The 14,116-nt window shown below is 35.0% G+C and overlaps 1 protein-coding gene across 2 annotated transcripts in view; it reads right to left on the reverse strand.

Moving 5' to 3' along the window:
• The window catches only part of LOC149536784 (GPI transamidase component Gpi16 subunit family protein), a 73,944-nt gene that overhangs the window by 24,554 nt on the left and 35,274 nt on the right, over nucleotides 1-14,116 (reverse strand). Inside the window, exons 4-6 of one of the 2 annotated variants that reach the window (XM_089804144.1) lie at nucleotides 13,743-13,917; nucleotides 5,533-5,648; nucleotides 5,336-5,411 (exon numbers count right to left, since the gene is read on the reverse strand). In XM_089804144.1, coding sequence (XP_089660270.1) covers nucleotides 5,539-5,648; nucleotides 13,743-13,917 — 285 coding nt within the window. In that variant the 3' untranslated portion in view covers nucleotides 5,336-5,411; nucleotides 5,533-5,538. Of the gene's footprint in view, nucleotides 1-5,335; nucleotides 5,412-5,532; nucleotides 5,649-13,742; nucleotides 13,918-14,116 lie in introns of those variants that run through there. The other variant, XM_089804143.1, reaches the window with a different exon arrangement.

Genomic DNA, 14,116 nt, shown 5'->3' on the forward strand with positions numbered 1-14,116 from the left:
TCAAAAATGCATTGCTTGTTTTAGTTACTAATGATTCTTTCTTTTTATCATGTAGGGGTATCCATAGTTCGATGATTTCTTTCTCATACCCTTCATCTCGACCATGTTGGTCTTCTTGGATGATTCATCGGGTGGATTATGAATAATTGTAATCACAGCCAATAAATCTGCCTAACTGGCTTTGGCATTACAAAGAAAGTTCTGCATTTTAAAAACTATATATGCATAGCCAATCCCTCTACCATTCTGGCACTGGCAACATAAAGATAGTTTTCTTTTAAATATCTCAGTAATCAGCCATTTTGGCTTGCCATTACACATTGGTATAGAAGTTTTGAACATTTACAAATCTTGATCTACATGGTGCAGATCTCTTATCACAGGAAGTATTTTCAAATACCCATGTATAAGTTGCACACTCACTGGTTATATTTCATAAAGAAAGCTTTCCTTAGATGAGAGATGTTACGATTCGACACGTTCATACAGTATATAAGGAGTGAACATCGATTCATTCATATTCAATACAATAGCATTATGACATTTTTCCAAATTGGCTTCTGGTAGTGACTTTGTTTGTCATGGTATGCTTTGCTAAGATGAGAAATATTGTATATGCTCAATGAGCTACCGCACAAAAGATTTAGCTTTCTCGGTTGCATGCTTGGTAATGAACAAGATTGCAAAGGTGGCAAAAGTTACAAGATACATGGTCATTGGTTCAATGTGACAAATAACATAATATTAATGTGGTCACCCACAAACAAAATAATATAAGGCCAATGAGAACATTATAGAAATACAGCCGCTCAAGATGAAAGATAACTATTACTATATAAATTATCAGGGCTTAGGCCTTTTACCGATAAAAACTATTGCCAAGAAGTAATAATATTAATATTGGAATGTTGTCAAAAGTTGAAAATAATACAAAGGGCCGATGATATGAAATAATATTAAACCCACTGCCATAAAATGGAAATAATAAAACATTGACTTAGGATGGAATTATACTTTTATTCCTTATGTTTTATATAATGATAGCTTACTTACTAACATGTTAGCACACATATGGACACAGAATCTTAAACTTTCAGTTTCAGGTTTTGAACCTCTTTGAACTACTTCGAACTTGGTTCAAAGTGGTTTGAATTGGTTCAAATGATTCCACAGTCCTGATGGTTCAATGAGGCATAACAGATGTATTCAGAGAATAGTTATCAAAAGGGCAAGGTTACAGTTGGAATCTTTGGTGCAGTATTTCAGTGGTTCAGTCTAAATAAGAGGTTTCATGGATGCAGAATTCAGTTCGGGTGTTTAGTAATCTCAGTGAGTTCATATGTCCAGAATTTGAAGGCTACTAATCAATAAGTTGAATTCAGAAGCTCAACTTCAGAATTCAGATTTATCAAGGATATGCCATTAAAAGTGCAAAACCCTCATACATGATACATGAATTCACGGTCAGCTCAATACTCCAAATGAAAGTGAATATGCTCTTTAGGGATTACATTTATTTATGCATCAATTGAAATCCCAAGGGTAAAGAGCTATCCAAACATGTGAAGAACAAATCCGGCCTTGGTAAGCATGGGAAACTTCTATATGTATGAGGAGATAATTGGTTCAAACTATTGAAATATACATGAGCAATGTACAATGAAATTTGTGCAATATGACTAAAATTGCCAGAGTTCAAAGGAACAACTGGAGTTAAAATTCATGATTTTGTGGGCCATGACTGAAGAGTTTCACACCAACACCCCGTGATTATATGACACTCATGTCTCATTGGGTCTCTAATGTAGGAGGCATCAAATTCAGTGTTTGTGAGAAACATAAAAGAAACTCAGGTTTCCTTTTAAAATGAAGTCATAACACAGCATAAAGCAAATCTGCATAATCAATGAATAGTTCTTGCATACCATAATGGCATCAAAGGATGGTAAGCGAAATATTCTATATCTACAATTTCATATTCAAGCCATAGCCTACAACATCGATAGCAGGCAGTTTTTGATCCCAAATACGATGGGCATACATAATGATTCAACAAAATATTCATCCAAGGTCGCATATAGGTAGAATGTAGATGTCGGCAATGGAAATCCGAAAGCTCAAGTCAAGTTTGGCGTACTCATGCACTCATGGCTTGAGGAATTCCAATCGTCCCAAATTCTCACATATGAGCTGATGCCACATATCAAATCATTACTGCAGATTCAAAATGGTGGATGCAAGCAGGTTCGACATTATTGGAACCAATTCTAAAGATACCCGACGCCAAGGTGGTTTATGCAGTTATCAAATGTCGTGATTGGCAAAACATTTCATGTAATGGTGATATTCAAACTTATACACCAACTGCTGTACAAGAATACTCATAGAGCTCGCAGTTGGTGTTAACGTAACTGGGAAATTTCATGGAAACCGCGGCTTGGATTCAAAAGTCACAAGAAGTCACGATGGAGGCCGAGCTTCATTCCGAATGTTAGCGGCATTAAACGCACAGCCCACCGTGAGGGTAAAAGAATAAGGTGCTGATTGTAAAGAAGTTAATAAAGGCGTCATATGGGTGGTGATCTATGGCACCAGACCCGATTCCCCTCTTTTATATATATAGAGTCTCACATTCAAATGGTGGATATCATGCTCTCAAGCCTCACCTCGTGACGACGGGAAGCAAGTGACATGGCACGGTTTCTTCTTCAAATTTCAGAACCGGCAGTATGAAGTTAAAGCCACATAACACAAGATGTGCAAAGTGAAAGGTGGGTCGTGACTCCAAACGCGATAAGTTATGTTGGGAAATTAGAAACCATACTACGGCATCATCATCCTAGTGTGACTCGATCCCAAGATCCAATTAGCATGGAGAATGACTTGCGAACGTCCTTGGTGATAACCGAGAAGATGCTTGATGCGCAGATCAGGATCGACTACGAATTCTTCTAGAAACAAAGACAGGCAATCAAGCAGCTCTTCACAATCAGCTGAATTGGAAACGTTGACTACCATGCAAGATAGTGTGCACAGATGGGTGGGTTTTCCTCAATCTTGATATGATGCGACAACCTTCATGGAGTTTTGTGGAGAATTCATTCAGGTCTAGAGGCTATTGCAGCTAGCAGTTCAGAAGTAACTTCTTTGTTAGCATTTGGAAGCAGAGAAGGCGAAGGAATTGTCTTTGGCAGTTATGCGTTCTATCATTTTGGAGCGGAGAGCACTTTCATTGATTGCAAATGCAATGGAGATACTGATAGTTTCATACTTGTATGGTATGAGAGTGGCAAATTATTTGCCCGAAGCACCTGAAACTGCTGCACCCAATAGAGCTGTTAATCAACAATCTTCAAAATCCAATTTACATGAAAGCAAAAAATCTTTCAAGTCAGATGTTTCTTCTATCAATGGGAAGACCACCAAGACTCGGACAAATTATATTGATGTTGAGAAGGATACAAATGGCACAAAGGGTACATAAGATTCTAATAAAGAAATAGATCCTGGAGGTTTTTCTGTTTCTCAAAGCATTGCTGTCCCAGTTATGTAATGTGGTTAGCACAAAAAGACACGTGGAAATCCAAAATTTGGAAATAATTCAACTTAATCATTTTATCTTTATCTTTATGAAGATAATTTTAAATAAACATCAAGGTCATATAAAGTCATAAAAGGGAATGACTTCCACAAGTAATAAAGATTCAGTTATTATAACTGAAAAGTCAAGGGAATATCAAGGATCAATTGTTTAAACTGCTGGGAAATCGGAAAAGACAGAGGAGGGGCTTATTTATTTAAGATTTTCACATTAACCAGGGGTTCCATTCTTTTTCAGCTTCCGGACTGTAGACTGTGTGCTCCAGGAAGGGAGGAGTTTTTCCAAAATCATTCCATTTTCTTGAGAGATCGTGAGAGACAGAGCATGGGCGGGTTTTCTTTTTCTGAACTGTGTGTCTGAGATAGAGATAAGATTTTGGTGATTGGTGTAATATTGTGAAAGGAGTTTCTATTTTTCTTTAAATAATGATTTGGTTGTAACATGTAAAAGAGTCTTTATGGTTTTTTACAATTAGGGAAGGGAGGCTAGAGGTTAAGCACATTAAACTTTGATTATAATGTATTTTTCCTTCCACTGATCATGATTTTTACATCATTTTCAGTTTTCTCTTAAATTACATTCTGATATCATTGTTTCCTTATTACACTATCATTTCAAAACATCTTTTAAAGCTCTAATTTTAATTCTCTCAAGAGGACGGAAGACATGTTTTCATTTTCATTGTGTAATGCAGCATTCAGCAAATGAACCTTGTGTCATCTGCTGTTCTTTACTTTCTTTTCCTTTCAGTCATTAAGGTTTACGAATCTACATTGTATTTACGAATAGATGCTTGATATCCTTTTGTGCTTTCTAGTTAAAAGCATCCACAATTTATTCATCGTATATCTTATACGGGGAGTTGTACCCGATAAAATTCAAAGGAAGGTTATCAATCCAATGATAACCTGTCCAACTGTTGGTGCCGACTTGTCCTTTCACTAGGGCATTCAGGGTCAGATTTGCACACGTTTTCTCGAAGGACAATCTGTTCACTAACATAACATAAATTATTGTTCTTAATTTTCTCATGATCAAGTGAATACTTTTATTGTCTTATTAAATATGTTGACTTGGTTAGCTCATGATAGTCCCTTGGTGTTACACTGCTTGCCTAACCGTTTTCCCTTAGCCATGGTGGTCAAGACTCATACCTGTTGGCTCAATGGTAGGTGGTGTCCCCGTGCCCAATTCCTTCTCTAGCAATATTTCTCCCCCTTCGCCACATTACTGCAAATGAAAATTTATAATGGTAACAATATATTGCTCATCATTTTACTAAGTCAAAATTATCATAGCATATGATCATGTTAGCCATCTATTTCCAATTCATATATCATCATAATGATTAACCAATATTCCAATTGCCCATAAGATCATAACGAGTAACCAACACTTCATTTTCACATGAAACCATAATGACTAACTAATTTAGCCAACTACTCAACTTCGCATGACGCCTAAACGACTTAAAAAGGGAATATTTAAAACTGAGCCAAAAATTGGGATGTAACATACCCTCCCCCTTCTATTTCATCATCCTTGATGAACTTTGCAATTTTAAAACAATATTCCAAATACAAGATATATATATAGCATCGTGAAATCGTCTCATTTCAAATTTGAATCAAAATCTAAGCCATGATCAAAATCAAGGTCTATCATTCCCTTATCTCAATGCTTCCAGAAAAATGCTTGTATGATACCATAAGATCAAGTGAAACAAACACATACCTGTGTTTACCATAAATGTGCTCACTTCAGCATGACTTTGAATTGATCATGTCTTAGGATATTCTATTTCATATTCCTGTCACACTCATGTAAACAATTACAATATTTTTAGTTCAATTCTCATGCCAATAGTTCGTGTAAGAGAACATTTTTTCAATGTTCAATATTCAAAAGCAAAGGTAATCACTCATACATACCATCTATTATATGGTACTCATTAAATGAGTAAAATCATCCTTATAGCCTCGCAAATCACTTGAAAGGGTTAGCGGACCCACGTTTCCATTTATGTGACCCGAGCCTTCATGCCCATCTTATCAAAATAATATTCCAATAGAATTTTTAAACCATTACATGATAGAAATGTATTTCATCTCTAAACAATATAAGTTTTACAAGTTCTTCATCTTAATATGGTTAAGCATCCCAATACATCATGATGATGGAATCAATATAGCATGTGAATTATGAAATCTATAACAATGCATCCAAAAAAACTATATTATATAATGAAAAATCGTAATACACCCAATCAAGACCATCGAGATGGTGCCACACTATCTGTATCGTAGTCTCCTAAGCCATTGGACTACACGTCCACATGCAAATCTCAGGTGTGGCCCAAACGCTTGTATGATAAAAAGGTTAAATGAAATGTCTCATATGATAAAAAAGTTCATCGAGATGTATTTTCACAAGTTCCATCTTCCCATGAGGGTCCATAAGATGCTTCATAGCATTAACTTATATAATATATCTTGTTTGTTTCATACATTGCATTTCTAATCTATGCACTTATGTGCATACTAATTTAGTTTGATCATTTGATAACAATTGGGACATAATTCAAGTATTTAGATGCAAGTAATATATTGTAAGTTTTTGACATTTAATCAATTTCGATATTGAAAACTTCACCTTTTAAGCTGAAATTTCTTAACTCGTCTCCGGATCATAAATTGATCATAAGTATCTGAAATAAGTTAGTCATCTGTGTCATCCAATATAGGACTCTCGGGTAGGTAGACCATCTAGGCATGCTCTCCAATCACCTATAAAATTAGGGAATCCACTTATCCCATTCATGTGACCTAGGCTCTCATGTCCATCTCGTCACCGCACTATTTTTTAAAGATAATTTAAGTCAAACAAAAGTTACATCTTATCATAAATAAGCATTGATTGTTTCAATTATGTGAGTGTGCTTACTCCATGCAAGAGCACAAAATATGATGTATGGCCTTCTCACCATTTTGATCTTTATAGAATGAGCAACATATAAACACATCCTAGCCACTTCAAGATCAAAAGAATCTCAAAATCATGGTTCACAATTTTTCAATTCAAGTCCAAAAATGGAAAACAAAATCTTAACTACCATTTCATATGAACAGGAATGTATCTGCATTGAGTTGAGTGTTGAAACAAAGATAAACATGCATCTGAAGAAAATAACTACTTACTAACAAGGTTTAAATCACACCACATCATAAGTAGAAATTGGTTTGTACTATGCATGTCTAGGCATTTGGACCTAGTGTAATTCTCACTCCTCTGTTGAGAATGGCCCTCCCTAAGTAGGATAAGGCACGTGTACACCATCTAGTCCTACCACCTGAGCATCCTAGTGTTAGAGTGTCGACTAGTCAGTCAACAAGGCTATGGATACCTTTCATTAACCTATCTTCCAACTTACTAGTGACCTCTAGTGATCACAGTAGCAATCATGCCACTAAACCTGCCTTGGTCAAGTATTTCCAATGGACACTATGTGTCTGATCACCCACCGCTCAACTTGACAGACTGAATATATTCCAACAAACTATATTTGTACATTGCCCTTGCTCACAACAGTATACTCTTCACCTACAAATATAACTCAATCAATAAAGGGAGAAAAATCTGTAAACCAATCATGCCTATGAGTGAAAAGCCAAGAAGCACTAGAATCTATATACCAAGCAAAAGATTTCACATGGTTTGTACGGCTTTTAGCCATGAAGGCATACAAGGCAGACTCTGTTTGCTCTGTGTGCTTAGTAACATTGGCTTTAGGCTAAGACCATCCCTGCTTTTGTTGTTCAGAAGCCAGCCAATTGCAACAATCCTAAAGAAAATGGCCATATTTGTGACAGTAATTACAATGCACCTTCTTCTTCTTTGAAGCATCATGTGACTGGTTTGGCCCTTTTGTTGTGATGGCTACAAGTATTAAGATTTGTTTTTATGCTTGTGCAAGGGTTTGGCTGAAAAGGCATGCTCTGAGGAGGACGAGGTGGCATTAGTACCAAATTAGTGTTTCCAACAATCCTACTGCAAAAGTTTGGTGCATGACTCTATTAAGATAATATCTTATACTTTCTATAATAGTCAACTACTTGTTTGTAGTCCGTCTTTCAGTCTAGATAGGAATGTTTCCTATCCCGTCTCTTTTTTCTTCAGTCCAGATAGGAATGTTTCCTATCCTGTCTCTAGTTTTGTTTCTAATTCCGTCTTCAGTCTACGTTGTTTCTTTTAGAAACAACGTCCTTGTAATTCTTTATAAGGAACACATTTGTTCCTCTGTTAATTAATGAATCATTCGGAAATCCGTTAATCTGCCAACTCTTCTTGAATCTTGTAACATGGTATCAGAGCTATTACTTAAATTTTTTTGAAAAAATTTATAATTTCTTCGTGAAATTATTTGTTTAAATTTTTTCAAAATTATTTCCATTGAATTTCTCTAAAACCCACTTAGGGTTTTCGGCCTAGAGAAATTCCCGAACTCGGGTCTGCCTATGTTTGTTCAGCACACTCTAGCCCCATTCGTCCATGCACATCGATCCTTGAAGAAAAATCTGCCATTTTTTATCAAGAAATCTGAAGTTTTTTCAAGCTTTTTTTCAGCTAGGGCCGTTTTTTTCGAAACCCTAATTTTTGGGGTCGAAAAAATATTTTGTTTGCAGATTTTTGGTGGGTTTTTCGAGAGCTCAACTGGGTTGTCGTCCATTTTTTCTGGGTGCCTCGATTTGTGTGCCTCGATTTTCGAGCCAGCGGATCCAAAAAACGACAGCAGATTCCTTTTGGGTTTTTCGAGCTCTCTTCTGGGTCATTCTCTGATTCTTCTGGGTCTTTCGTATTATTGCTTCGAAAAACGTGCCTTCACAGATTTTCACAGTTTTTCATTGAAAAACGTGCCATGGCATCTCTGACAAATATTCTGCTCGAACATAATTCCAAATTCAATGGTCGCAATTATGGAACCTGGAAGCAGCGCATCATCGCAATCTTCGAATATCGAAACACCGATCAACTTGTTCTAGGTGTTACGCAGTGTCCGACTTCTCCGGGTCCTGATCAAGGCAAAGTTGCATTTTTCGCCTTCTGAATTTGTTTCTGTTTTTAATGGGTTTGTTGATTTTCTCCTCAAAAATCATTTCAAGTTGTCTGTAATACGCAAGGTTGCGTGAGATTCTGGGTTTGTTGATTTTCTCCTCAAAAATCATTTCAAGTTGTCTGTAATACGCAAGGTTGCGTGAGATTCTGGGTTTGTTGATTTTCTCCTCAAAAATCATTTCAAGTTGTTTGTAATACGCAAGGTTGTGTGAGATTCTGGGTTTGTTGATTTTCTCCTCAAAAATCATTTCATGTTGTCTGTCATATGCAAGGTTGCGTGAGATTCTGGGTTTTACCGTTTTTTCCACAAAAACGAAGTAAATGCAACTTATTTTGAGTCATAGCACTCTTCTGGCAAAGCTTCTTGGTTTCAACATTCTGTAGATCCAGGGAGGGTCTCAATTATCACAGAATGTTCCGACATCCATACGTTGACCATTAAGGGAGGGTATTAAGATAATATCTTATACTTTCTATAATAGTCAACTACTTGTTTGTAGTCCGTCTTTCAGTCTAGATAGGAATGTTTCCTATCCCGTCTCTTTTTTCTTCAATCCAGATAGGAATGTTTCCTATCCTGTCTCTAGTTTTGTTTCTAATTCCTTCTTCAGTCTACGTTGTTTCTTTTAGAAACAACGTCCTTGTAATTCTTTATAAGGAACACATTTGTTCCTCTGTTAATTAATGAATCATTCGGAAATCCGTTAATCTGCCAACTCTTCTTGAATCTTGTAACAGACTCTAGAAATTTCATATCAAAATTAATAGAAGTAATGTTGAGACTCTATAAAGTGATCATAAGATTTTGGTAGATTCTTCAAGGTGATGACTACCATTTGGCTAAAAAGGCATGCTCTGAGGTGGACAAGGTGGCACTACTACCAAATTGTTGTTTCCAACAACCTTGCTGCAAAAGTTTGGTGCATAACTCTAGAAATTTCAGATAACCAATAGTAGAAGTAATGTTGAGAGTCTCTATAAAGTACTCATAAGATTTTGGTAGACTCTTCAAGGTGATGACTACCGTATCTTCTTCCTTCGTTTTCCAACCAATGGCTTTGAGCTGATCTAGAATGCCCTTGATCTTTGTGAGATGCTCATGTAAGCACATGCGTTCATCCATCATGATGGATAACCATTGGTTCTTCAAAAAGAACGCTTGGCTTTTGTCTGATGTCTCATGCAACTCCTTCAAGTATTGCCAGATGTCCGCTGTAGACTTGCCAAAAGGAATTTGAGGCAACTGATCATCTGTGACAAAGAGCTTGAGAAGTATGACAACTTCTTAGTCGTGATCATCAACTATATCTCCTTGTACTATGGTAAGATGAGACTTTGTGCCCAAAACAATCGTCTCAAGCCGACGAGATTCGAAGATTGGCAGCATGTGTTGATTCTGTGTTATACTTCTTGCGGTCGAATCTTTAACTGCCCTCCAAGATTAAGTTGGTCAATGATGTCATCTTGCACGTTTCCCAATACACAAAAATGAAAACTATAGAAGAGGCAAAGCATGGATTCCAAAACACCAATTCTAATGTAGAAAACAAATACAAATTTAGGTACAGACTTCAAAAATATGATGAGGTGCGACTAGCATGGTTTTCAAGAAAATAATTTGATTGACCTAGAAAAATCAGATAAAGATTCAGAGACATCCCATAAAACTTAGAAAGAATTTGCAAGTAGATTTTTATTCTAGCACAAGATAAGAGAGTTTCGAAAGAAACCCTAACCAGTTAGCTTTAAGGTCATTTTTACATAAAAATGCCAAAAAAAATTGTAGAAAACAAAGCCATAGAAATATAAATGTTGCTACAGACCACACCAAAGACTTATGCAGCCAAAAACAACCCTAGACATGTGGGTGCTTGAGCCTGAAAATTAAACATGGGCCGCATTTTGTTGAAGAGAGTAGAAAAACATTCTGAAAAATGTTTTTAAAGAAAAACGCAGAGAATGGAAAGCCATGATGCCCAAAAAAGACGATCCAGACCACAGGAAAGCCACAAAAATGAGCAAAAACACAAGAAGAAAAGATGCCTAAATTGTTCATTACAGAAGAAACGATCAAGGAAAATAAACGATTTTTTATTAACTCATGATTTGCAGAAAAACTTAGACAGGCTCTGGAACTAGGGCGCAATTTTCAGAGATGCAATATCCACGAAAAAACCCTAGTCAGGTTTGGAAGAGAGAACACGATCCCAAAATAAAATTCGAAAAAATTTAGTGAGTACAAAATTTTAGAAAGATATTATATTTTTTTAAGCCAAAAAAACAATTATGCTCTAATACCATACTATGCAAAGTTATTGGTAACATATTTTATGTACTAACAAAAGATCAAAGAAATCATTACAAAGAATTTAGAAATGTACAAAATAGAAATTTTCTCATAAGAAACTTAAGAAGATCATAAAGACAATCTTATCTAAAACTAATTAAATATAAAAAATAATAGACCATCAAAGTAATAATAATATTCTAATACATCTTGTTTTCCTTCCTCCATATATCTCCTTGATCACTCTTCTACCTTTTATATCTCATGTTTGAGGGAGTCAACTCTTCATTGCATGGCTCTCGACCATATGTTTAACTTAATTAATTTGTAATGATATTATGTTGTATTAGATTTCATTACGTGTTTAGTATATGATTTTCATATTTTGATTTTATTATTATCTATTCTTAAATCCTATTTCCGAAAGGGGACATTACAAAAAGGTTTTTTGCTGCTATGATGAAAACTATATTTTTTAGAATTTAATGGCATTTTCATAGCATAGAGATATAGAGAGAATAAAATTGAGAGTTTAATTAGATGGAAAGGCAATTTTTCCAAAGGAGTTGAACTAGTTAGAATTGAAAAGAGGTGGACTTAACATGAAGAGCAGTTAAGCTCATTATTGAAAAGAGATGGACTTCATTATTGCTGAATCTACCTAAGTAAATAAAACTAATCACCTAAGTAAACTTAAAATAAAATGTGCAGTTGGATAATTATACCAACAAAAAACATTAATTGTCACTCAGTGGTGACAGACTCATTTCAATTACAAGCCAGACAGAGATGCATATCTTGGCTATCAAATTCATTCTAGGACAGTAAAAACGTTCTCTCTATAGTTTATAACTCAGTAATCCTGCATGTTTATTGTTGGAGAGAGAAAGAAATCAAAGGTTTCCACCCAGATAAATTTTTTTAAAAAAATTTATATTTTCTTTTTTCAATTCCCTACATGATTGTCTTCTTAGGTTGTGAATGGTTGTGAAAAGGTTGAAGTATGAATATGAGTTGTGGGTTCTGCGGCAGATAATTCTTGTGACAATTGTTTAATGAATCATAATTTGGTTCTGTTAAGGAATCCTACTTTGGCTAAATTAGCTCAGAGAGAGAATTTTGTAGGCAACATCGAAACTTTTATGTTTAATAGTACGTTCACTTTAACTTTTTTAATCTCTAACATGGACTTTTGGAGTTGCGATTTCATTCTACAAATATTTTGTAAGAATTAGCATATCAACATTTTTTTCTTATCCTTTCTACTCACCAAAATTAAAAATGAATAATTATATAAAATATAAAAAGTTATAATTATATTGACTATTTTCCTAATGACTTGAATTTAAATCTGTTAAAGTTTATTGCTAAATCTTTACTCATTCTATTTATATAATTAAATATAATTTTTTTTTTTTAAGTCAAACAAAGTGAATTTATATAAATCTATAACTGAAATGAAATATGTTACTGAATAATACACAAATTAGAGTTTATCCAAGCATTAGAAAATATTCTTTAATTATTTTATTACATAGAAAACAATCCAAAGTGATTATTTTAGTGTATATTTTAGTTCTACATTGGATGGTGACAAACAGGTTTATATTAAAGTCATAAAGAACCATAGATTATAAATTACATTTCAGGGAAAAGCAAAAACCAAAAACTAATTTTGTATCACACTCAATAACCCATCATCAGATTGAGATAGCTGTAGGAGAAAATGAGAAGAAAACAAGTAAAAACAACTAATTTTCAAAAAGCGCTTGAAATATTTTAAACTGAGAAGAAAACAAGAGTTGGCTAGTGGTATTGTCTCTAATCTTGAAAAATGAACACTGGAAATATCTGATATGCTTAAAATGATATCAGAACAGCTTTCAAACATTCTAGAATCTCCCTCGCTAAGCGACAACGTTATTAATTGAAAACACATATATACAACTATCTTGAGTGGATACATTTATTAATATGCTGAAGAAGTCAGAATTGAGAGAAATGTATGGTTGTTAATGTCTGTTGCGCCACTATAAACCTTTAAAGTTTCACCTTTTTCTCCTGTTCTGTGACCACACATACAGTTCATGCATAACACAAGATCAATATAACACATTCATGGGTTTTTTTTTCACTTTCGGCGGGCTTTCAGGGTTTTCCTGGTGTTTTTGGAGTTACTGGTCTTTTTGCACCGCTTTTTGCCAATAATATGCATGACTTAATTGTGATTTGAACGCGATAAAATTGTGAAACTGATTTTTCCCCAAATCAGAGCCATGGCCAACTCTCCATTAACCACACTCAGTTATGACTTTCCGGCAGCTATTTATTCTTTAAATTTGACAGATGTGTTTGTGCATGTAAGATTGAAATAGCAATCTCCAAACTGTCCACAACAGCCCCAAAGGACAAGGGATTTATCTGCATGGGAAACTAAGTCTAGACAGATAAACGCTGGGCTTGAATTGATCTTGAGAAAACCACAACAATTTATTTTAATTATATATATCTAAATATGGTACAACTTTGAAATGGCTTTCATTTCTGATCCTTCTAAATCTCATCTTTTGACATCCATGCAGGGAGCCAGACCAATATAAATAATAAAATAAGATACATGTTTGAACCAATTTTTCATGCATATCACATGTAAACAAGAAAGGTGCATCAAAGATTTAAAAGAAGCTTAAAAATATGCTCTTGGTGAGAAATACAGATAAGCAGCAACGGAGAACAACATACCTTTCTGATATCTTTCTTCCTCGCCAATTCGTCTACGAAGAACATTGAGCAATGATCCAAAATACAAGGCCAATACCGTGCATGTCAATGTGATTACGTTATATGGCATGCTGAAATCAGGTGTTGCCAACGGGACAAGTAGCACCTCTGTATAAAGCTGAACTGGACTTTTATCCTACACAAAGCACAATGTGACATCAAAAATGAAAGAAAAGAAGTCCAGACAAGACTAACTTCTCCATTCTAAAATGCAAATACGAGAATTCCAATTTGTTCAGGCAACCATTATTCCATTATTTCCTGTTTGCACCACGGCCAATCAATAAAAACTTTAAAAACACAAGCATCAGATGAAACAGAAATGTCCATTCGCC

This window comes from Cupressus sempervirens, chromosome 10 (genome assembly GCF_028749045.1).
Source record: "Cupressus sempervirens isolate cs-2001-9-10 chromosome 10, ASM2874904v1, whole genome shotgun sequence".
NCBI classification, from domain to species: domain Eukaryota; kingdom Viridiplantae; phylum Streptophyta; class Pinopsida; order Cupressales; family Cupressaceae; genus Cupressus; species Cupressus sempervirens.